Below are 26,908 nucleotides of genomic sequence, written 5' to 3'. Positions count from 1 at the left end.
GCACAAAATAAGAAATAGAAGTTTGGCATCAGAACAAAAAAATAAAGACAAATAATATGAGGGCATTTAACTTCCTAGGGTACTCCCCTAGAGATCTCAAATGAGCTCTTTTGGAGCAAAGAAATTCTATCAGCACAGTTGAGCAAGAGACTGTTGAATTATCATAGAGCAAAAGGTCACAAAATCTCTTAATAAGCACATCATCAATTGATCAAGCACTTGAAGTCTGTCTCACAGGTAATTCGCATCTATATAACCACCTTGACTAACCTCTCAACCACAGGTCAGGAAACCATAGTATAGACACAATAAGTATGGACAAGAAATAGACTGTTATTTTCTTTGCGTTCATTTGTATGTTTGTGTTAGATTCATATTTTGATATGGTCAAATGACTAAATCAATAAATATTCTATTCTATTTCTATTCTATAAATAATAATTATAAGATGCAACTCAGATTTTGTTATCCCAGGGTTCTAATCTATTAAAACCCAAAAACCAAAAAGAGGGGAATTCTTTCATTTCTTTGATGAGGAAAAAAGGAAACAATCAAAAGTATCACATTTGTTTTAATAAAATGCTTTTGAAGTAAACATCTATCTAAAGATAGTTTTCTAATTAACATACATTAATAATTTAGTTTATTCAGCATGAAATGGAGCTTAGTTATGTAGCATGAGGCTGTAAATGCTGCAATATTTACATTTTTGGTAAACTCATTCAATGAATCCAAGCTCTGCACGCTGAGATAACATGCACTACATTGATGCATTCATACAATTTCACAGTAACCATGAGATAAATCATAAAAGAAAGTTCAGGAATATTCCTTTATCGCATTGCTTTGCAAATCTATGTACACTACAAACTGTATGATTGTTTGAAGAGAAATGCATCTGTACTCTAAGAGGAAGGGCGAGCAGTAAAAATGAAAGTGAAACCTTCTAAGCAGCTTATAAATATAATATTAAAGAGCATCTGTCATTTAGGATCCATCATGGTAGCAGTGGTGGGTTTCCATTACTTTAACTACCAGTTCGCGTGCGCACACAGGGGTGGGAGGAGCCTACTGTCGCCACCACTGCTGCCGAACCGGGCCGAACCGAGAGCAACCCACCTCTGCATGGCAGTGCCTGGTAGCAGGCATCCACTCACCAGCTGCCTGCCACATCCCTCACCTTGTTGTGTCAGTGCGCATCACCAGCCATCCCATTAAAGTGAATGGGACTGTCGGTGAGTCAACATCGGGTCAGAGGAGGAGGCACTGTGGGATAGAGATGACAGTTGCTCTTTAAAAATTATGATTTAAATCTAGTTGATTTAAATTAAGCCTTTCGACTAGTGATTTAAATCACGATTTAAATCGTGATTTCAATCGACTTGATTTAAATCAAATCCACCCTGATTTTCATGAAAGAAAATAAATATGTAATACATAGCAATTGATGCAAATCTGAAGTCAGAAACCTGTGGAACTCCATGTCTTCTAACATTCACTGTTCCCATTAATTACGGCCATTCGTGAGGAAAAAAGGGCTGTAATCTAGCAAAAGAGGATCATAGATTCTCCACCTTGGTGGGAAATTTATTTGTTGCTATATTTATTAAATTTATATACCATTTAATAAATAATTTCTGGCAATTCTGGCCATTTGGCAGTCAATGATGGCCATCAAGAGCCTGTTAATTATAGAAACAATACAAGACTATAATTGTGCATGCTAAAAATCTGCCTGAATTATATAATTTGAAAACTATGAAAACTATGATTTCATGAAGCTCAAACAGTAGTAAAACAGAGACCAATGTGTAGAAAGATATTTTCTCACATGCCTTTTGATATTTTGTAAAAAAAAAACACTGTCAGCCCTGGAGGCCATCTTTTTATTTGGATCTTCAGTGCTGCCACACTTAGTGCTATGGGAAACTGGGAGTGGGGACTGCAGAGTTGCGGGGATATCTAGCCATAACAACATTCCTTTCTCTGAGAGCCAAGGTCATTCGGCCTGCACCTAGAGTAGCGTGACTGGGAGGCATCTCCAGTTGGGATGATGCATTGATTGGACCATATGATGGCCATGTCGGTGCAGGGGAAGGCACCTGGGCTTTCTTTTGGGTGGGGAAAACCTGGAAGCTTTCAGATTCGGGTTTTCCCAGATGTGCCAATATGACACTATGAGGAACGTCTAGTCTCGGAGTCTTCTTGCGTTGGAGGTGTTACTTGGAACCCTGACATACACATTGTTCTTCCTGACTATTTTCACAGATGATGATTTATTCCCATCGCCTATGTTTTGTTCTCTCTTTCAGATTTCTTTCAGATTTCTGTCAGAGTTTTTCTCTGATTCTCTCTTTCTGGAGATCCGTGTGTGTGTGTGTGTGTGTGTGTGTGTGTGTGTGTAGTGCAAAACATTTTTAGTTCTATAGTAGCAAATCTATTTTTATGATAATTATGATCATGATTTATCACAGAGCTTTTATATACACTTAGAGTTTTTATATACACTTAGAGCTTTTATGTACACTGAGAGCTTATGCACTGAAGACAAGTTCCTTGTGTGTCCAATCACTTGGCAACTGACTCATATTTATGATGGTTGAAGTCCCGGGGTCATGTGATTCCCTTTTGCGACCTTCTGATATGCAAAGTCAACGGGGAAGTCAGATTCACTGAACAACCATGTTATAACTTAACCGCTGAGGTGATTCACTTAACAATTGTGACAAGAAAGGTATAAAATGGGGCAAAATGCATTTAAAAACTGTCTCACTTAACGGCAGAAATGTTGGACTTAATTCTGGTCATAAGTTGAGCACTATCTTTATTTGAAGGTATATCTTCAGGAGTTAACACCAGGAATAATATATTTAAAATTTAACATTATTTGAATGGCAGTTCATATCCCCTAGCGTAGCCCTTCCAATATTTATTCTTAGTTCAAAAATATGTAGTCCTTCAAAATTTATTCTTAATTCAAAAATGTAACAATATTACACTGCTTTTTAAAGGCTCTATCTTAAAACAGCATGATTTTTAGAATACAGGTGTATCGCAAATTCAAAAATAAATACCTCACAGCTGGCTTGTCTGATGCAGGATCCAGAAATAATTCATTTCTAAGCTCTAGCATTTCCAAAAGAATACGGGTAGACATGAAATATTTGCTTATTTACAGTAGACTGGAAATCAGACTTCTTACATATTTAATAATATAGCATAAAAATGGATATAGCTGATGTTCCAAGTAATTTCCATTTGTTCTTCTTTAGTGAAAGACACCAATATGCCTTCCACATAAATTATCAGCCACTAAAAAGCATGGTACCCCTGTTTGTGCTATGAGAAAGCATTTTATCCCTCCATTAGATAGCAAAACATGGATGGCACTCCCATACAATATAAAATAATGTACAATACAGCAAAACGTCTAGCTAGCCCCATACAATATAGAATAATGACCCTGTGTGAAGTGGAAGTTTCCAAAAGTTATAGAAGTGTGAAGAAAATTAGCAGCAAAATATAGCTGGGGAAACTTGGAATAGTGTACTTTAAAGTGAGACTTTATATATACCTTGGAGTTAGGTTCAGCTGTATAATCTGAACACAGCTACTTGAAATGCAAGAATGTAAGATTTGAAGTGCCAAGCAGACCATATAATTCACCGTGCAAATTTCCACTTATTTTTGTCAACCATTTGGGGAGGGGGGGAGAATAGATGTTGGAAGCATTCCATTAGAATTGTGGAAGAGAGTAATAAAGCTGTGATTTTGAAGCTGGAGTAATAAGGTAATTTTTAAACACTGGCATAGAGTATTTCTAGCAGAGGAGGGAGCACTGAAAAGAGATTATATGATATCCTTTGGAAACATGGTCAGGAAGACATTTTAATGCAGCTCCAAAACACACTATCCATTTCATCTGCAATTAATTCCCAATACAATCTTAAACCTAACTTGCATTTCCTCACTTTGTGTTTTTTAACATCTGCTTGCAAGTCTGATGCTCGCAGACAGTACCATTAGCCAGTTATTACTTATTCTAAAGTAGCCAGTAGCTCAGTCTAGAGAACATAAACAGCTTCACTCTTTCTCCTTCAAATATGTCAATCTTTACATTCACTGTTTTCCAGTTTCCAACCTATCATGAAATAAAAGCTATTCTCTTTTCACAGACACAAAAGAAGCAAAAATATTCAAATTTTCCTTGCAGATACATCACCCAAGCATTTGTCAATAAAGTATTAGTCTGCATTTGTCTGATGGTTTGCAAAAGCATTTCTTCTACTAAGCTGATTCAACTGCAAGAGAAAGGAAAGTTTCAAAGTCAACACCAAATGCTGAAAAACTTCAAAGGTCTTTCTTCCACTAGATCAATAAAAGGTCTTTCTTCCACTAGATCAATAAAATCTCCTAAATATTTTAGAGCAAGTCTAGAACTATTACATCAACCTTTACAAAGACCAAAATTCATTTTAACACTCAACTTGAATGAATGAAACACAAGCTAGGAGTTGGCGACTGGGATGATATGGAAGACAATCTCCATTCAAAAATCTATAATCACAGGAGAGGCATTCTGGCATGACTGCTCTATCAAAATCTGAAATGACAGAGAAAACAAGTAACTGCTTTTTTCTAAAAACAATTAGGATGCTACTGGTTTTGGTATGTAGTAGCCAAGGGTATATACAATGGCAGAAGCATGGTAAAATTGTCACATGATATGGCCAGTGATGGGTTCCTACCGGTGTTCCTACCGGTTCGCTAAGCACGCACACGCACTTGAAAGAAACTTGCTCGGAAAGCAAGGAAAACAGCTGAGGAGCGGCAATTCAATCTGCCACCCCTGATCAGCTGGGCTTCAGAAGCTGAAATAAAAGTAGGTATAACCCAGGGGCGGATGGGCAGGCTCACTTTCAAAGCAACAGAGAACCGGTTCGCTCTCTGCTTGACAGCAGAGCTACCACTTCGGGAGAACCGGTGTGAACCGGTAAAAACCCACCACTAGATGTGGCTAATAAATAACTACTTCAAAGAAATGATGTTCTATAGAATAATCTCCATTCAGAAGTTTCTAAAGTATTTGAACCTGTGAATAATGTCCAACAATGATGGGCATTGTTTTGAAATATTCTTAGAAAGGTAGTTGCAATGTAAATGTGTAAATATACAAAACTGGTTTTATTTTTCCAATATTTCCTTTATAAATCAAATTTATATAGTTGCCCTTCTTGTAATGTGAGAATCGTATAATATTCAACTTAAAAAAAAGAATATGAAAACAAACATTTAAAAACAAAATCAGAGATAATGGAGATAATTAAATCTCAATTCATACAATGGTGTTTTGGTATGCAACTGCTTTGAAACACAGTGAATTTGGTAGTCAGTGCATTTTGATGTGAAACTTTCGTCCCGGTACTCATCATTTGTTTGGTACTCAACACACAAGCTAGAACTTGTCAGTGTTGGCTGCCTTGTGACTTACCACATTATTCCTTATGGGGAAAAATTGTTTGGTACTCATTGTTTTTGGTACTCATTGCTCCTCCCAGAACCAATTAACCATGCATACCACTGTAAATTTAAGCCCAAAGCAGAGAGAGAGTGTGTGTGTGTGAGTGAGTACTCTAAATAGTAGCGCCATCTACACAAGTTTCCCGTTCCTGGCACATCCAAGCCTGATGGCATAACCAAGTCATGAGAGACCTCCATTGAAAAGAATGGAACTAGCCGGAGGGAGAATATTGCATAAGGGGGGCACCACAGCAGAGAAGGTCTGTCACCTGGGAAATATAGGTCCTGGGCCTGGCAGATGCTATTCCCAGCATGTCCTCTCTGTCAGATCTAATGGTCAGCGTTGATATAATCAGGGAGAGGTGGCCCTTCAGATAATTCAGTAATACTGTATTGTTCAGCATTTATAGATATTGGCATGAATTCAAATTATTTGGAATTTTACCTGAAAAGTATCCAAGGTCATGAGAAGTAATAAAAATGACCATGAACAATCACTACTTAGCAAACAATTTACAACCAGTCATTTGCATTTTCTTTTTCTCTAATATAAATACAACAACGCATCCCAATCCTCAATGACCAACATATGTTTTCAGAAAAAAATGGTGTTTGGCTTTATAACTGAAGCAGCAGGCATCAGAAATACTGAATTAAGAGACATCCCTTTATGATGGCATTGCTGGGGATAATTATGACCACTTTACAAATGCAAACAATCTGTAGACTATCGCATATTGCTTGTAGCAAACACTTTCACTAATAACCTTTGGTAAGATGCCAATAGAAATGAAGCCAAAATGGGACTACTAAGAAACAGGAGAGAAACATTAATATACAGTATTTTGAAAATATCCACCCCTTACACGGATACAAGTAAACATGGATTAAATATGTTCGTTATTGAAAGGATGTTCTTCTGGGGAAAAATGGAATGCCCTGTTTTTTGCTCCTTAGAGACTAGATTGTGAGGATATGCAATACTTTACTTTGGGTCCTAACTATATTAGTGTATTCTAAAGAATCCAAATTTAATATCCTGTTTCTTGCTGGTTTTTTCCCCTCAGAATAAGAGGAGGAGGAATGATGACTATGTCCTCCTTTGTTGAATACACTTGGCATGTTCACATCAGCCTTGGTCGTCTTATCCTGTGGCACATACTGTCATTCAGATATCCTTATTGCCACTCTGAGGCTGGAACATCTGTCCATTTAAGTGGAAATATCAGTTCTCCAGCCAGCACTATTTCCTTTTGCAGGGAGAAAAATCTCTGAACAGCTGACTTGGGAAGGGGTGGAAAAGCTGCTCCTTTGATCTTGCCAGTTAAAAAAAGGAGGGGGGATAGGAAAATATTTCCTAGCAGTCCGGAAAAAAATGGGAATTCCCAACCATACAAAAATGTCCCACTCTAATGCTCAAGAAAAACATGCAAGAACAGAATGTTTTCAAATTTCCTCTTGAGCAAGAACAGGAGATAAGCTGATCATTAGTTAAACCCAGTTCTCACAAGATCATTGGGACAAAGAACAATGATGCCAAATTCAAATTGGTGCAGCTTCTGCATGTGGTGAAAACTGTGTCTTAGTAGTAATTAAACAAATACTAAAGACATTTTTGACTATTGCCAAAGATTGAAATTAAAGAACGCAAATGGTAAATTTTATTGATTGGATTACTGCTAAAAGCCACAAAGTTAGTCCTTTACTGAGATAATGACTATTTGAAATTATACAAGGCTCTGGCCCACAACAGGTTTCCATTGCTGTTAGGTTCTGGGTCTCTCAGCGCTTCCTCCATTCCCCGAGAAAGTTCGGTAGTTTGGCAGTTCAAATCCCTAATGCCGCGTAATGGAGTGAGCTCCCATTACTTGCCCCAGCTTCTGCTAACTTAGCAGTTCGAAAGCATGTAACAAATGCAAGTAGAAAAATAGGGACCACCTTTGGTGGGAAGGTAACAGAGTTCCGTGCGCCTTTGGCGCTTAGTCATGCCGGCCACATGACCACGGAGACATCTTTGGACAGCACTGGCTCTTTGGCTTTGAAACAGAGATGAGCACCACCCCCTAGAGTCGGGAACAACTAGCACATATGTATGTGCAAGGAGAACCTTTACCTTTATACATAAATTTTAAAAAACCCTGTGCTAAGATTTTATGACTATTTAAATGCAATGACTATTGCACACTAAAATACTTGGATAGTTATTTCTGTTATATAAATATATAAGAAAGTTTAAAAAATGAATACCAAAGTGAATTTGCTTACTAATTAATTTCAGTTTGGGCAAAGAAAATTATTACCAGAAATATATGATTGTACAATTGCAGCTTACTCAGGCTGCAAAATCAGCTTACTATGTTACCTGGATTATTTATCCAATTATGTTTTAATTTTTGTACCTATTTGTGTTCAGGAAATAATTTGCTTTAAAAAATTAAATTTACATTTTAAATAATAAACATTGTTATTAAATTAAATTATAATGTAATATCAGCATAACATAATCAACCAATTAACAAAACCCAACCAGGTTTTGTCACAATAGGTATATTCATTAGAGACCTGAAGCTAATTATGGCTTCCAATACTTTGAAGGCATATATCCTAATATTTTTGGTGCACTCCTAAAATGCACCAGCTGGTTCGACAGATGTTAACATTTCAAAGGAGTACAAATAATCCTTGACTTATGATCAGAATTGAGCCCAAAGTTTTCACCGCTAAGTAAGACAGTTGTTATGTAAATTGCATGTCACAGAAGGTAAGCAGAAGTCAAATGGAACTATTAAAACTGCAGCTGCTACCCTATGTGGACATTTGCAGTCATCCAGGTCACAGTTGTCTCAAAGGTGCTCTTTTAAAAAGGTAATTGGTTTTGTTTTTTTCTTGAAGAAGAAGAAGATGACATGCTGTTTCTTATCCAAGAAGCTTCATTGACTCTGGCCAAAACTGATGAAGATTTTTGGCTAAGAAGCAAAATATCTTCTTCCTGCTCAACAAAAAAACCCTGCCCAGCTGCCTATGAAAAAGCATCTTTGCGGCAGCTGCTACTATCACCGTTATGAATCTGTACAAAGCCACACTTTCCACCTGCTCATCGAGCGGGAGCTGTGAGTCCACGGCAAAATACCCCACCTCCCTTCAGTGCCTAACGAGATGTCAGTAAAGTAAGCCAAGTCAGTTCTTTCACCCACAATCAAGTCAGATTATGAGAAATATGACATAAACAGGGATCAGTAGCAGCAAGAAGTATTCTCCATGGACCCAGGTAAAATAAGAAGCACCTGAGAAGTAGCGTTGGCTAGAAGGGATACCTACAGAATACACAGGATCAGGACCAAGTAGAAAGTGTACCAATTAGAGCCTATTGGGTTTTTTTCAATCTTCTATGTGGACAAGAATGTCCAAAATGTCTGTTTATGAATCTATCCATCATGTGAGTGCTAAAGTCCCAGTCCCTGATGACTTTACACAAACAATGTCTGTTTCTCAGCATCATATGTATGTTAAGCATCTGTGTCTACAGGAGCCTTTGCATACCCCGCTTTATGTGTGGTGGCTTCCATCAGCAGGGTTCTGGCTCATGGGCAGGCAATACAGCTTTTCCACCACCCTTTCTAATAGTGCATTTCTCCAGGGGAATTACTGTCAGTAGAACGATGTCCACAGGGGTTATTACGTGTGTATTTACTTTGGTGGTTGGAATGAAATTAAAATTACAAAATTAAAATAGTGTTAATAAATGAAAGTCCAATCTTATTTAATCTTTGGATCACACAATCGCAATTCAACAATACACAAGTGGAGATATGTGTATAACATGCCAGCAGCACAGCAGACACATATATTGATGAGAGTGTTATGCCGTGCAGATCAGAGGTGAGTTCCTACCAGTTCGGACGAACCGGTAGTGGTTTGGCGGCCTGGGTCGCTGGAACCAGCAGCAACCCAGGCCTGCCACGCCCCTGCATTGATTCTCCCACGGGCAGCTATAGCGCCATCTTGTTTTTTGCTTCTACGTGCACAGGCGCTGTGCGCAGCCACAAGCAAACTGGCAGTAGTGACTGCCGGAACCCACCCCTGGTGCAGATGAGAAAATTGAAGAACTGTGTGCATATAATCTAATGCAACATATTAATTTTAATAGTGGATTTAATTCATGACTGCTCATATGTTTACATATGAGAGAGAGAGAGAGAAGAGAAGAGAAGAGAAGAGAAGAGAAGAGAAGAGAAGAGAAGAGAAGAGAAGAGAAGAAGGGGGACTTTTCTAGATGAAAATAAGAGTGCATGTTCTACATTTGCTTTTTAAAATAAAAATACAAACTTTTCATGAAATCTAGCCTATACTGCTAAGCAGATTGACAGAACTAGGTCAAATACTTCTCTAGTGGATCTGGCCAATTTCAGTCAATTGACTAAAAGTGCACCTGAGACCAGCCTTTAAAAAAAATCATTTTTGGAATTCAGATCCCAACATGTTATTCCTATTAGAGACAGGTAGAGAATAAAGGATGCTATGCCAGAACACTCTTTTTTAACTTGACAAATCTGATTGTTTCTAAATCTTCTATTATTTTAGCACTAGGCAATTCTACTTTGTCAATATATCCCTTAGGTGATACAGCAGACTAGGAGGGCAGATAAAATAGTAAGGCAGCTAATTAGCCAAGTGTATGATGAAAGCAAACAAAAACAGTTCTGTACTTGGGGTAATGGTTAGGCAAAGGCAGCTGTACATCCTTTTAATACTGTTTTATAGATTTGTAGGTAAAGAGCAGGAAAGGTAAATCTTGCAGGATAATCACACCTGTTTTTCAAGATTTACCCGCAAAGCCAGAGATTCTTTTAAGGCTTAAACAATAGAAAATCTGACAGTTTGGCCAATCACAGAAGCATTGACCGTGAAGAACTTGTAAATAAAACCATCTCTACTAAGACTGGGGTCCCCAATACCTGCGTCATGGCCCACTACCAGGTTGTGGCCTAATTGCTACCGGGCCATGTGAGTGGCGGGCTCGTGAGCATGCAAATGCACACAGCTTATAATAATAATAATACTTTAATTTATAGACCGCGCCCTTTCCTTGACAGGACTCGGGGCGGTGTACAGTCATATTAAAACAATGTGGATACAAAAATATAGATATACATAGATAGACGGAGGAGGTAGGATATACACTGTACAGTAATGGATTAAAATACGAATAAAAGTTAAAATTACCCTTAAAAATACCCCAAAATAAGATGTTTGCCAGGAGGTTGAAAGTGGGACTATAAATCAGCTAGGCCAGCTAATTGGAACAGGTGGGTCTTAAGTTTCTGTCGGAAGGAGCGGAGGTCGGTAGTAGTCCTGATATCGGGGGGGAGGTCATTCCAGAGGGTTGGGCCCATCACAGACAAGGCTCTACTCCTGGGCGCCGCCCGTTGACACTGCTTAGTGGACGGCACCCGGAGGAGTCCCTCCCTGTGAGAGCGAATTGGTCGCAGGGATGTATGAGGTGAGATGCGATCCCGCAGGTAACTAGGTCCCGTGCCATGAAGCGCTTTGAAGATGGTAACCAACACCTTGAAACGCACCCGAAAAACCACAGGCAGCCAGTGCAGCTCGCGCAGGAGTGGTGTTATATGGGAGTATCTGGTCCTCCCCATGATAGCCCGCGCGGCCGCATTCTGAACTAGCTGTAGTCTTCGGGTGCATCTCAAGGGGAGCCCCATGTAGAGAGCGTTGCAGTAGTCCAGACAAGACGTCACCAGCGCATGAGTGACTGTGCGTAAGGCGTCCCGGTCCAATAGGGGGCGCAATTGGCGCACCAGGCGAACCTGGTGGAACGCCCCCCTTGCCACGGCTGCCACATGGTTGTCCATCGACAGCCGGGCATCAAGGAGGACGCCCAAATTGCGCGCCCGCTCCACGGGGGGCAGTTGTTCACCCCCTATGGCCAGCGATGGGATCCACTGGTTGAACCGGGGCGCTAATCAGGAAAAGGCTGGAATGGAAAAGAAAATGTGTGCTTTCAAATCAATTTGGACCAGTGGTGAAATTCAATTTTTTTTACTACCGGTTCTGTGGGCATGGCTTAATGTGTGTGGCAGAGGAAGGATACTGCAAAATCCCCACTCCCTCCCTACTCCTGGAAAGGATATTGGAAAATCTCCATTCCCAACACACTCTGGGGCCAGCCAGAAGTGATATTTGCCGGTTCTCTGAACTACTTAAAATTTCCGTTACCGGTTCACCAGAATCTGTCAGAACCTGCTGGATTCCACCCCTGGTTTGGACTCCTGGTGACTGCCTGAACACCTCCTTTTAGTTTTCTTGGCAACATTTTCAAAAGTGTTTTGCCATTTCCTTTTTTTATAGGGCGGAGAAAAAATGACTGGCCAAAGTCCCTCAAGTGGCTTTGTACCTAAGGCAGAGCTAGAAATCAATTTCCTAATACCTAGTCTGAACATGTACACCACATTTTTGCCTTGGGGGTTCGGAAGAGAGGGTTTTATCAGTTCCAACAGAAAACAAGCATCCCTGCTATTTCTAATTCTATGCAGAGGGAGGGGTGGGGGGAATACAAGTAGTCCTCAATTTACAACATTTCATTTAATGACCGTTTGAAGTTACAATAGCACTGGGAAAAAAAGGGACACGATCATTTTTCTCAGTTACAACCTTGGCAACATCCCCATGATCACGTGATCAAATTTCAGATGCTTGCCAACCGGTTCTGACTGTTGCAGCATCCCGGGGTCGTGTAATCCGCTTTTGCAACCATCTGAGAAACAAAGTCAACGAGGAAGCCATTAACAAGCAAGTTACTAATTTATCTTCTGCCATGATTCACTTAACAACTTGAGCAAGAAGGGTCATAAAGTGAGGCAAGACATCCTTAACAAATGTCTCTCACTTAACAACAGAAATTTGGGGCTCAATTGTGGTCTTAAGTTGAGGACCACCTGTTCCATAGCTTCCTGCTACTCTGAATCAGGAAGAAGGAAAGGTCCTACTTGGTATTTCCAAATACATAGAGACCAACGGGGGAGCCTTTTATTTCATTCCATTTACAGTTTAGTTTACTGTAATTACCGAGTGCAGGTAGTCCTCAAGTTATGACCATAATGAAGCCTGCTAGTATGGTCATAAGAATAGAATAACAAAGATGGACGGGACCTTGGAGGTCTTCTAGTCCAACCCCCTGCTTAGGCAGGAAACCCTGTACCATTTCAGACAGATGGCTCTACAATCTTTTCTTTAGAATTTTCAATATTAGAGCATTCACAGCTTCTGGAGGCAAGTTGGTTCCACTGATTAATTGTTCTAACTCTCAGGAAATTTCTCCTTAGTTCTAAGTTGCTTCTCTCCTTGATTAGTTTCCACCCATTGCTTCTTGTCCTACCCTCAGGTGCTTTGGAGAATAGCTTGACTCCTTCTTCTTTGTGGCAGCCCCTGAGACATTGGAACACTGCTATCATGTCTCCCCTAGTCCTTCTTTTCATCAGACTAGACATACCCAGTTCCTGCAACAGTTCTTTAAATGTTTTAGCCTCCAGTACCCTAATCATCTTGGTTGCTCTTCTCAAGTTGAGACAGTCATAAATCAAGTCACCCACATGACTGACCCAATTTTATGATCTTTTTTGCAATAATCATAAAGCAAAGCTTGCAATCTTTAAGCAAACACTGTGATCATTCGGTGAACCCCGCTGTCACGTCGGCTGAAAACAGGAAGTAAATGCCAATTTTGGGCAAAACCATCATAACATGCAGTCACGTGACCGCAGGATGCTGCAAACCACCATAAATGCAAGCCAGTTACCAAGTGCCTGAAGTGTGATCATGGGCGGGGATTGCCACTGTGAACTTAGAATCAGGTTGAAAGTACCTCTAGGGAGATCTGTTGTAATTTTGAAGTGTCACTAAGCAACTGGTTGCAAGTTGAGGATTACTCATACTTCTCAATTATGCATTTTATGTCCCCTCCCTTATGTCACATTAATATAGCATTGTAGCAACTAGTAGCACCAATGAAAGCTTGGGTGGAGGGGCTGCATGTGTAACTGTAAACTCATTTTTTGCAGTCAGCACCTAAGGTGTTTCCCCCACCCACCTACCCCCATTCTATTCCAGGTAGTGTTTCATATTTTTATATTCTTCAAATCAGCTCCCAGTGATACATATGTCTTGTAGCCTCTGTTTTCTGAAGACGACATTTGTGAGATCATTCTGGCTAAGAAAATCAGTGGCTCAGAATCATCCAAGGGGTATCATGGATTCCTTGTCCTTGCTCAGGGGTGTCAAACCGGCGGCCCGCAGACTGGATGCGTCACGTGCAGGCCACGCCCACCCCGGCTCCGCAAAGGCAAAAAAAAATCACGATACGTCACATGATGCCATCACGTTTGATACCCGTGCCCTAGCTGAACACATTGATTATATCACTATCCCTGTTGGTGGAACATCGAGTACTTAACACTGTTTCTTTAGTTTCAAGGCAACCGCAGTACTATATCGGTTTTAGACTCAATTTAGCAACTCTTCCCTCTTACATAAAAGCAAACATATGGAGCTTGTTAAGCAATTTGCTTCTATACAATTCTTATGTGCAATTAGTTTTTGTGGAAGAGTAATTACTCTAAAACATTATAATGAAAACTGCATTTTCACAGATGCAATGAAAAGAAAATCTTTGATGAAGTGCATTCAGGTTACCGAAGACTAAATACTTAACAGTACTTGGGAGAGTTCCACTGAATTCAGCAACACATATGCCAAAATAACCATGATTAAAGTATTTAACAAAAAAGAACAGTGATTTTGCCAAGAAAATGAATCATGCTTGCTTATTAACAGTTCTAAGGCAAAAAAAAAGCCACAATCTGGAGCTTCTGCTACATTTGCATTACATGATTTAAGCAATGGAAGCATTCAAGGGGCAAGATGTTAAATGTACTGTACTACTGTGTGGAATAATGAACTGAGATCACAGTGTCTGGTAAGTATATCATATACTTATCAGATGCTGTGATCTCAGTTCATTATTCCAAAATGTATGGTAAAGTGAAGTGAGCAGCATTAAATGCTATATCCTGGAATTGATATAGCATTTAATGCTATTAAAAAAAAAACATCGAAAAAATGAAAGTCCTTTTTTCCAAAATGCTAAAAGGTGAATATCTACTACATTTCATCTATCTGAATTTCAATAGCTATTGAACGCATTTGCAAATTATGCTAAGCATAATTTGGTTGGGTTTAACATTTGAGAAACTTGGAACATAGTTTGGACCAGCACTTCTCAACCTTTTGCCCTCTGTACTCTCATGATTACCTTGTTTTATTTCTGTTTAGCCCTGTGCAAATCTCATTACTGGATAACAATTTGGGATAGTAACTGGTGCATCTTCTACACAGTAGCCCATACATATCCTTGTTTATGGCTTAGTGTGATAAGAATTCCTAAACAATTGTCTCTTTTTGTTCTTATGCCTCTATGTATGTCACTGTTGACTCCTGATGAGTACTTTAACCCGTTCTTGAAGTTCCTAGGGCTGGGGGGGGGGGACTAGCTCAAAGTCACCTGGCCGGACTAGAATTCACACTCTCCCAATTTCTAATCTCCTATCTGTGTCACTACCCCAAACTAGTTTTCATGTTTTATTTAGAAACTGCAATTAACAAAATCATGGCTTAATATACAGACACCATTATCTACCCAGAAAATGGAAGGGTAGGAATGGCTACATGGTACAGTCTTGCTCCAGTTTCTTTTTCAGATATATGCCAGCAGACCCTGTTCTCTGCCCCTGCTACTATACAGATAGCAGGAAGATTGAGAAATCACTGCCACCAGCACTTACTAGTATATTAATCTTGTGGGAATCAAGACACTGGGAACCAAGGCACATATACATTCATACATACAGTAAACTCCATAAATGCAACTTTGAACTGCTAGAGAAAACAAGAGACCTTATCTGAGGTGGTATTCAGCAGATTCTGACCAGTTCTGGAGAACCGGAAGTGGAAATTTTGAGTAGTTCGCAGAACCGGTAAATACCCCCTTTGACTGGCCCTGCCCCCATCTATTCTCTGCCTCCCAAGTCCCAGCTGATTGGGAGAAATGAAGATTTTGCAGTGTCCTTCCTCTGGAGTGGGGTGGGAATGGAGATTTTACAGTACCCTTCCCCTGGAGTGGGGAGGGAATGGAGATTTTACAGTACCCTTCCCCTGGAGTGGGGAGGGAATGGAGATTTTACAGTACCCTTCCCCTGGAGTGGGGTGGGAATGGAGATTTTACAGTGTCCTTCCCCTGGAGTGGGGTGGGAATGGAGATTTTACAGTGTCCTTCCCCTGGAGTGGGGAGGGAATGGAGATTTTACAGTGTCCTTCCCCTGGAGTGGGGTGGGAATGGAGATTTTACAGTACCCTTCCCCTGGAGTGGGGAGGGAATGGAGATTTTACAGTACCCTTCCCCTGGAGTGGGGAGGGAATGGAGATTTTACAGTACCCTTCCCCTGGAGTGGGGAGGGAATGGAGATTTTACAGTACCCTTCCCCTGGAGTGGGGGGGGGATGGAGATTTTACAGTACCCTTCCCCTGGAGTGGGGAGGGAATGGAGATTTTACAGTACCCTTCCCCTGGAGTGGGGAGGGAATGGAGATTTTACAGTACCCTTCCCCTGGAGTGGGGAGGGAATGGAGATTTTACAGTACCCTTCCCCTGGAGTGGGGAGGGAATGGAGATTTTACAGTACCCTTCCCCTGGAGTGGGGAGGGAATGGAGATTTTACAGTACCCTTCCCCTGGAGTGGGGAGGGAATGGAGATTTTACAGTACCCTTCCCCTGGAGTGGGGAGGGAATGGAGATTTTACAGTACCCTTCCCCTGGAGTGGGGAGGGAATGGAGATTTTACAGTACCCTTCCCCTGGAGTGGGGAGGGAATGGAGATTTTACAGTACCCTTCCCCTGGAGTGGGGAGGGAATGGAGATTTTACAGTACCCTTCCCCTGGAGTGGGGTGGGAATGGAGATTTTACAGTACCCTTCCCCTGGAGTGGGGAGGGAATGGAGATTTTACAGTACCCTTCCCCTGGAGTGGGGTGGGAATGGAGATTTTACAGTACCCTTCCCCTGGAGTGGGGGGGGAATGGAGATTTTACAGTACCCTTCCCCTGGAGTGGGGTGGGGAATGGAGATTTTACAGTACCCTTCCCCTGGAGTGGGGGGGGAATGGAGATTTTACAGTACCCTTCCCCTGGAGTGGGGAGGGAATGGAGATTTTACAGTACCCTTCCCCTGGAGTGGGGTGGGAATGGAGATTTTACAGTACCCTTCCCCTGGAGTGGGGAGGGAATGGAGATTTTACAGTACCCTTCCCCTGGAGTGGGGAGGGAATGGAGATTTTACAGTACCCTTCCCCTGGAGTGGGGAGGGAATGGAGATTTTACAGTACCCTTCCCCTGGAGTGGGGTGGGAATGGAGATTTTACAGTACCCTTCCCCTGGAGTGGGGAGGGAATGGAGATTTTACAGTACCCTTCCCCTGGAGTGGGGGGGGAATGGAGATTTTACAGTACCCTTCCCCTGGAGTGGGGAGGGAATGGAGATTTTACAGTACCCTTCCCCTGGAGTGGGGAGGGAATGGAGATTTTACAGTACCCTTCCCCTGGAGTGGGGAGGGAATGGAGATTTTACAGTACCCTTCCCCTGGAGTGGGGAGGGAATGGAGATTTTACAGTACCCTTCCCCTGGAGTGGGGAGGGAATGGAGATTTTACAGTACCCTTCCCCTGGAGTGGGGGGGGAATGGAGATTTTACAGTACCCTTCCCCTGGAGTGGGGAGGGAATGGAGATTTTACAGTACCCTTCCCCTGGAGTGGGGAGGGAATGGAGATTTTACAGTACCCTTCCCCTGGAGTGGGGAGGGAATGGAGATTTTACAGTACCCTTCCCCTGGAGTGGGGGGGGGGAATGGAGATTTTACAGTACCCTTCCCCTGGAGTGGGGAGGGAATGGAGATTTTACAGTGTCCTTCCCCTGGAGTGGGGTGGGAATGGAGATTTTACAGTACCCTTCCCCTGGAGTGGGGAGGGAATGGAGATTTTACAGTACCCTTCCCCTGGAGTGGGGGGGGAATGGAGATTTTACAGTACCCTTCCCCTGGAGTGGGGAGGGAATGGAGATTTTACAGTACCCTTCCCCTGGAGTGGGGAGGGAATGGAGATTTTACAGTACCCTTCCCCTGGAGTGGGGAGGGAATGGAGATTTTACAGTACCCTTCCCCTGGAGTGGGGGGGGAATGGAGATTTTACAGTACCCTTCCCCTGGAGTGGGGAGGGAATGGAGATTTTACAGTACCCTTCCCCTGGAGTGGGGAGGGAATGGAGATTTTACAGTACCCTTCCCCTGGAGTGGGGGGGGAATGGAGATTTTACAGTACCCTTCCCCTGGAGTGGGGAGGGAATGGAGATTTCACAGTATCTTTCCCCTGGAGTGGGGAGGGAATGGAGATTTTACAGTATCCTTCCCCTGGAATGGGGAGGGAATGGAGATTTCACAGTATCTTTCCCCTGGAGTGGGGAGGGAATGGAGATTTCACAGTATCCTTCCCCTGGAATGGGGAGGGAATGGAGATTTCACAGTATCTTTCCCCTGGAGTGGGGAGGGAATGGAGATTTTACAGTATCCTTCCCCTGCCATGCCCACCAAGCTACACCACACCCACCAGGCCACGTCCACAGAACCTGTAAGAAACTAGGTGATGGTAATAAAGAAGAGTTAAAGAGAGTTACGCACATGAGCAATAGTTTATAATAATGAGGCTGATTATTAACCCAGAGTCTGTTCGTTTAAATCCATCTCTCTAATAGAATAAAATGATCTCAAAGAGGCATTTCTATTTAAATATTTTTTAGATAGTTCAAATACTTACATATGCATCATTTGATTTAGCAGCATGTTTTTATTGCAAAACAAACTGAAAGCGACATAAAGAAAGAATTTAAGTGTTTAAATAAATTCTAGTGAAAATATTCTCTGGGATTGGAGAAAGTATATGATGGGATGTTGGTTTATCTCAAATGCTGTTTATTGCAAATTACTATTACTATAGCAAATGTAAATCTCTTCCACTTGCAACCAAACTCTTTTAATTTGCAGGTGTGGCATTATGGAACAGTTTTTAAACTACAACCCAGTAATTCTGTATGAGGAACCTTTTAATTGAGAATTACCATAGCCTATTCTTCTCCCTAGACAGCAATATTTCAGACAAAAATGCCAATTTGCAAATTCATCTACTATTTGATTTTTCCAGGAAGAATAGTATTTATCAGTAAGAATAAATTGTACTCTCCTCTGGAATGAGCTGCCACCAGAGCTTCGCATAATCCCTGACCTCCGGTCCTTCCGACGTGCCCTAAAAAGTTGGCTTTTCTAGCAAGCCGGCCTGGCCTGTTAATTTTATCTAATTTTTTAAATGTTAGTGTTACATTAATTGGCTTTGTTTTTTGGACTGTTTCTAATTTCCTTTTAACTTTTGTAATATGTGTTTTTTAATGCTGTACGCCGCCCTGAGTCGTTTGGGAGAAGGGTGGCATATAAATCCAATAAAACAAACAAACAAACAAACAAAACATTAGACAATTTCAGGTTCAAAATGAATTTAACTGTGCTCCATCTAGAAGCTGCTCTAGCACCTTGGTTTAGAAAAGTCTCAGTGCATCTGGCATGAATTGATTTGCTTAAGTTCTATAAATTCTTGCAAAAAGAGCTCACTTAATAGTAGGATACATTTTTCATGAGTTAAGTATCCATCCTGATCCAAACCAGAACAACCCACTCTAAACTGCCTGGATTAAGGTTCTTCTTCCACCCAGCCTACTGCACACATTTCCAATAGAGATGTCTAGTATAGATGTTATTGATTATGCTAGCAAGACTTACTGGGAAATAACGGGCTGGAACATTTTTAGTTCCCTTCTTCCAGATAGATAGACCAGGGATGTCAAATTCAAGGCCCGGGGGCTGGATCCGACCCACAAGGTGCTTAGATCTGGCCCGTGGGGCCATCCTGGAAACAGAAAAGGATTGGCCCACAGTGTCTCTGCCAACAAAAACAGCCAACATTTTCACTGGCAGAAGTTGTAGGTGGCATCGCAGTCGAAAATGAAGCTCGGGAGCCCATTTTTGCTGGCCGAGCACTCCGGCCACCAGACATCCCCAACATGAGTGAAGTCGATCTGGTCACGCCCACCCTGGCCATGCCCACCCCGGTCCCTGGAGATCAAACACAATCCTGATGCAGCCCTCAATGAAATCGAGTTTGGCATCTCTGAGGTAGACAAATAGATTTTCAGGGTCCCTTCCAAACATTTTTTCCAGTTCTAGTGAGAAGCAGCCCATCTGTTACCAGAAGTATCTCATCAGACATGCCTCCCATTATCAAAAAATCCAAACTATTCTGATTGGCCCCATCCATAGCCAAATATTCATTTCTAGCATTTTTTCTCCCAGATCCAAGTCTTTCAACAGGAAGGAATGGAAAATAAAACATCACCAGTGTCCCCAGATTCCTCACTCTCCTGCCCAGTATTCTGTGGTCCCTTGCAGCATCTTCAAAGGTATGTCTGGCGGTGCTATTCGTTTCCACATAGTTCAGTAGGAAGAAAAACTGGTCAGTGGTTTGAAAAAGCATAATATCTCAGCACTCTGGCTCATGTTTGCATTCTTTTCGATGCCTGTGCTGTATTTGTACACCAAGATGGAAGCTTATATGAGCAAAACTTATTTTACACAAAGAGCGAACTAAGTATTTCACAATGGTAGAATTCACACATCACATTAAACCATGATGGAGCTTGTTTAATTTTTGATCAGTATATTGTGGGAACCAAGGCACTGGTTTATAAACCTTGGCTACTATAATCAATGACCCCAATCAATTATGGTTTATTCAATAAACTGTACGGCAAATTGATATAACAACTGTAAATATTTAAATATTTTATTCTTTGTTTTTATTTATTTCTTCAATTTATAGACCATCCAATTTCTAAACAACTATGGGTAGTTTACAACACAAAAGCGGCCATAAAAAAATACAAGAATACAATCAACTGGAAGAGCAAAATATCAAAATAAAAGCAAAATAGATCAGCATAAAATGGAACAACACAAAATAATACCCACCCTCCAAAAAGTGGGGGAGGTTGGACAATCAAGGCCTGGTAGAGTAAGTTTTTCAATACTTTCCTGAACAATGTAAGGGCAGTGAATCTGTGAGTGGAAATAATTACAGATATAAAGAGAAATGTATTGTTTTTGTTTGATTGAAAAATTAAAGAAATGCAAAAAATATTTTCTTTCTTGCAAACATGATCAGAGTTTTAATTTTACATCACACTATTGCAATTACTATCATATATTTATTGCAACTAATAAATCAAATGAGAAAATCATTATTGGAACAGTAAACTGATCCAATATATTGCAAGCTACTAATAGTAGAGTTTAACAATTTTTCAAAAACCACTATTTTCCAGACACATTTTTTCTATTTTATTGATTTAAATGAAAGAAATTATTGATAATATAATTAAAATATTTTACAGATTTTGTTTTTTTTTTAAGTCATTAAAATGGTTGCCTAAAATAGCAAATAAAATATTACCAATTTGTTGAGAAATACGGAATATAATAAAAGTTGTGTTGCCATTTTATCATTCCCCAGGTATTCTTCCATCACAGGTTAAAGCTACTATAGTTGAAGTTTACTATTTTCATAATTCAGTACCATTTTCTTAAAAACGACCCTGTTTCCCCAAAAATAAGCCCTCCCCAGATAATAAGCCCAATCGAACTTTCGAGTGCATGCGTTAAAATAAGCCCTCCCCCCCAAAATAAGACCTCCCTGAAAATATTGCAACACAGCAGCAGCCATGAGGTGACCATGCTCGTCGCCCCTTGCACCTCAAAAATAATAAGACCTCCCCGAAAATAAGTCCAAGTGCTTATTTTGGCTGTCAAAAGAAAATAAGACCCTGTCTTATTTTCAGAGAAATACGGTACTATAGTTAAAGTATACCTATTTCATACTTCACCATCATTTTATTCCTTGGATTATTTATAGCTGATTCCTGGAATGCATTGAAAGATTAATTTTCATCTAGGAGCTACGTTTACAGAGCATGTAAAAAAATAAACTGCCATCTTGTATCTGTCATTATTTGTTAATGAAAGCCTCAAGCCATAGTTTTGATTTACAAAAAACTCACTTTGTAACCAAAGTATCTCATTCCAGTTATTCCATTTTATTGCACTTACTTCACTGCATTGTACTGTACTACATTCATCTTCTACTAGTTTTATATTGCTGGGCCTACCCTGATATTCAGATATAGAAGCTTTGCTCATGCAGTCACATATACAATAGGAGGTTTTTATCTTGTTTGAGAAAAACAATATTTGCCTCTTTATTTAAGTCTATCAACCAACAATTTTGCAAAACCACATGCTAGAGCCCCAAATAATACTGAGATCCAGACTGAAGAATAACTGTAGCATGCAGAAGCCATCATTTCATGGTTTGGGACCTGTTAAACTATGATTTGCTACAAAAGCATACTAAATTTCTTGTTTCCTCTCATAAGCACAAAAATCCATAAAGTGTAAACTCCCCAGAAGAAATCCTTCAAGTGCACAAAGCCCAAAAGTAACTCCAGGTCATACAGTTTACTTTCCATTGTAGACAATTAAATATGTTTGCAAAGTGTTTGCTTCTTATGTATAAAGAACAAAAGGACATTACTGGATATTCAATTTTAGTTAATAAAATAAAAGGCAACTTGTTCCTTTCCAGGGCAAACTGTTATGCAACAATGAAACTCTGGTTGCTTAGCTTTAAAATAAAGGAAAAGGGTGCTATTTCAATAGCCTGTTTCTCATTTTATATATTCCAAATAAATTGTCTTTTTTCCAAATATCCTTCAACTTATAATAGCTCTGTCCTATCGATACCTGTTCATGACATAATTCTGTCAGTCATGTTGCTCAATTTTCACACCTTCTATCATGATCATGCTGCCATAAACTGAAAATAAGGGACAAGAACAGAGTACATTCAGTGAGTTCAGAACAGAAGATGAGTGCTGTGATTATGGATTATCAGAAATGTTTTTGAAAAATGGAGATCAAAGAATGTGATTAGAGATGAGGGAGACAAAGGTACCTGTAGCATTACCCAAAGATGAAGTTCTGTTGCATCTACTATAAGGGGTGATGAAAGACATTGCTGCCTTCTCTCAAAAGGAGTTTATTCTTGGACAAGGAGTACTAGGAAATAAGACTAATACAGAGGTGGGTTGCCCGGTTCGGCTGAACCAGTAGTGGAATTCAGGCCTGGGTTGCAGAACTGGCAGCAAGCCAGGCCTGCCATGCCCCCAAACTGGTTTCCTCGCTGCCGCTTGGCCACCGCCATTTTGGATTTTAGTGACATGCACGCAGAACCATTTACATTGAACAGCGCACGCATGCGCAGAGCAGAGCACACAAACACACACACACGTTGCGAGATGGCAGTAACACCGGCAGCAACACCTGAACTAATAGCAGCGGCATTACCTTCGGGTATGACTATGCTGAGCAGACTTCTCTGGCACTGTTTGGCCCAGTCATAGCTTCAGCTGCTAGATATTAACAGACATTTTTCAGTTAGGCAACATCTTTTCTCCTTTCTGTACTTTCTTAAACAGAGCAATCCTACAATATGTGGAGAGAGAGGAAGGAAAAAAGGCAGGGAAATTTTCTTTTCCAATACATTGCCAGCTTGTGGTGACAGGGGAGGAGGGGGGGCATAGTTCCCCCCCCCACTTCTTTTCTATTTGACTGTTTTTGTACCTTCTTACTTTGTCCTTCCACAACTTCTAATCAAAGGAAAATGAACTCTGTCAAGGCTAGCACAGAGTTCTTCCTCCACAGAGCCTAGGAAAGTACTGGATATTATGAATCTATCACTTCTGCTGGCTCTCCTCTGGCATGTGTGTGAGTATCACTGGCTACAGACTTTTCCACAGGCACAAGAAAGATGCTTGCAAGATCCTTTCAATACGGATATTTTTTAAACAATGGAGAAGGTAGAATTTGAAAGATCTCATGGCCCTTGGAAAACCCTACCATGAACACATAAACTACAGTCTAGAATAAACAGACTTTTCTTTCCAAAGCACTTACTTACCTGTTTCTATCTGTTGCTGCTATTCAGAGGAAGGCTTTTTTTAAAAAAAAACAACTTTAAAAAGCACGTAATGTTTAATGGAAAAGAGCAAGTGATAAAGGCCTTTCCTCCCCTCTTAAAGAGCTTCTATGAAATACCTTGGCTAGTACATTGGGGAAGTAGACAAACCTCCCCCCCCCCCAAGAACTCAAGCTGAAAAGAGAGGGGTGGGATGAAGAAGAGGAGTCAGGGGATTGTAGGTAAAAATCAAGTAACAAAGAAAAAAGGGTTCATATATTGTTATCAACCTTGTCCTTTTATCATCTAGTATGTCAGATTAAGCAGCTTTGATATATTATATACAATCAGGATATTAAACAATCAATGACAAAGAAAATCTTCACAATTTGGGTTGACTATATCACCTGGACCCTGGAATAAAAAAGTAAAATTCTAAACAGTATCAATCCTAAGGGATTGGGGAAAGAATTGTGCAGAAGTATATCTAAGCAATTCTCCAACAACAAACAACCCCTTTTACTGTATACTATCTTCATTCTATGGATTGGGTGACATTTACAATGTTTCACCAGTTTACATTAGGATTTAGGAACTATAATTTATTACATTGCTAATTTGATCAACAGACATTTTACCTGTGGTGAATTATTATTTTTTTGAGTTGAGGACTAAAAACGAACATGAACCTTCATTATTAATGCAATCTAGTTTATGACAAGAACATATTACTCTTTTAAGTAAATTCACAAGCCTCATTCTTTTTGCTTATTAACTACAACAATATACAAATCACTTGCTTATAAAAAGTAGATATTTATTTTTAGAATTGAACAATATTGAAAAGTTATTTAGGATTTGTTCTGATCCAGGGTTCATAACTCTATTTGTTTTTACCGGCTTGAAATTCTATAGCTTCAGCCTGGAATTAAACTAGTTATTTTAAAAACTCATTTAAGGCTATGGCTATGTAAAGAAAGCATTTTCTTTTCTTTCAATGGACTTTATAGTTTCTCCTTCCTAATCCTGCTATTAGAAAACAGTGTTTGGAGTCCGAGGGCCTATCTTAAAATACATTCCACTGAATCCTGTAATATTTATCTGAAACACAAAGCCATGAGGTTGTTCAAATGAAGTTGATTAAGCTAACAAGAGACAAGAATTTTGCTTTTTCCGAAGCATATAAATCTCCACAGGATAAAACCACACACAAATCCCCATTCTTTCAATCTTGAGACTAACAGACTGGCTGATGCTTGTCAATGAAATTTTGCCTTTGAATGCCATCATGTGGGCATGTTGCCCATCACAAAACCGCCTGCTCTGATACTATGGAAGAGCGGATCTACCATGAACTCAAATGCTCCCCAGCCAAAATACAAGCTTTTTTGGTTGCTGATGTTGGTTTTTTTTTTTTGCTTTAGAAATCCAATGATCACACCCTGGACTAAAACGTGCCTACCGTCCCTGTCCTACTGTCCCCATTGATATGTACTCATTTTATGACATTCCTGGCCATGTTATACTTATTTATATCCATCTATTTGTACCAATCTCATGCAATAATGTCCATGTCTATACTAATACCTGTTACCTTGTAGATGTTGACAAATAAACAAATATAAAATAAAATAAATGTTAAGGAAACCACATTTCCCTCTCCTCTCTCTTCTTTTTCTTCAGGGAAGTTTGATCCGTCCATCCCACAGTCCTAACTCCAGAGGCTAAATTGGGGTGTCTGTGGGGGGAAACATGCCATAAGGGTTCTTCCCCTACCACATACATACATACATACATACATACATACATACATACATACATACATACATACATACATAATATATATGTATATGTATATGTATATGTATATGTATATGATATATATACACACACACACACACACAGACACTACATACATACACACACACATATACATATAAATAAATACGCACACACACACACACACATATAATATCTTCAGGCAGACACCAACCAACCCCAAGAGGCCAACGCGACCCCCCTGCCGCCAGCCAGCCGGGTGCGCCTGTTGTTCACGGGAAGAGCGGACTTTTCCCACCGGAGGCTGAGGTGAGATGGGGCGGAGGGGGAGACGGGGGACGGACGGACGGACGAAGGAAGGCGATGCCACCTCACCTTTCGAAAAGCATGCGGATCATGAAGATGCAGAAGGCCAGGGGAAAGGCTAAGTAGAGGTCCTCCACCTGAGGGAAGGTGGCTTCTTCGGTGTTCTTCAGATCCGCCCAAGTGACATTGTGGGGCAGCCAAAACCTCTCGTTCCAGAACCAAGCCAGGTGCCCTGCCATCTTTGCTTTGTTTGGCTCAGCTTCTTCCCCCTCCCACCCCCACCTCTCTCTGGATATATATTTTTGGGGAGTTGCTTTCCTCCCCGCTTGGCGCCGCCGAAGATGCTCAGCCGCGCGCGGGTGCCCGCCGAGCTCAATGTGCCTTGAATCTGGCCGGTCAGCGCTATGGATGCTATGCTAAACCCCTCCCTGAGCGGCAGCGGCAGCAGCAGCCACCGCCGAGCTGGGCCCCGCCCAGCCTTGCCAGCTTGCCAAGCTTCAAGCCAAGGGGCCGCCCTGCCTGTCACAAGTCCTTCAAGGAGGCGCCCCCTGATTGGCTGCGGGGGTTGTCAACCAGCCGGACGCAGGCGAGTCCTAACGCTCCCCCGATGCAGCTGCTTCTGCCCCCCCCCACTTCCCCCCCATTCGATCGCGGAAGGAACGAAGGGTGGATTCCGGCCGGCCAGGTTGCTTCTTTGGGCTGCTGGAAGTTGGGGTTGTTGTTGTTTAACATGGGGAGGGGGGGGTCGAGATCTGATGGAGAGTTTGTGTTGCTTGCAAACGAATCGAACCTTCTAGCTCTCTTTGCAGGAAACAACAACAAAGCATTGCCTTTGGGAATATAGGCTTGTGTTGAAGAGGTTGGGTGTGCAAATCACTAGAATCATGTGGAGAAACTAATAGCACATCAGGAAAAGTCACGAGCCCGTCTGGTTTGAGCAAAATATGGTGATGGCTTTCCCTCCTAAAATATAAACAGGTGTGCAAGGTCTGTTGTACCTGTGCCAAAGTTGAGCTGTTTATTTTTTTTTAATTTCGTCACATGCATTAGATAACAAATATAAGTATAGACATGATTATGAA

The 26,908-nt window shown here is 40.9% G+C and overlaps 1 protein-coding gene across 1 annotated transcript in view; it reads right to left on the bottom strand.

The window, feature by feature from the left end:
* Positions 1–26,186, bottom strand: part of CERS6 (ceramide synthase 6) — a 97,951-nt gene extending 71,765 nt beyond the window's left edge. The window contains exon 1 of the mRNA XM_081932915.1: positions 25,896–26,186. Within this exon, the coding sequence (XP_081789041.1) occupies positions 25,896–26,065 (170 nt within the window). The 5' untranslated portion in view covers positions 26,066–26,186. The remainder of the gene's footprint in view (positions 1–25,895) is intronic.
* Positions 26,187–26,908: the final 722 nt, after the last annotated feature.

Source organism: Natrix helvetica (genome assembly GCF_964273705.1).
Source record: "Natrix helvetica genome assembly, chromosome: 1".
Lineage (NCBI taxonomy): Eukaryota > Metazoa > Chordata > Lepidosauria > Squamata > Natricidae > Natrix > Natrix helvetica.
Note: the sequence above shows the minus strand (reverse complement) of the source record. Positions and strands in the feature narration are given on the sequence as shown.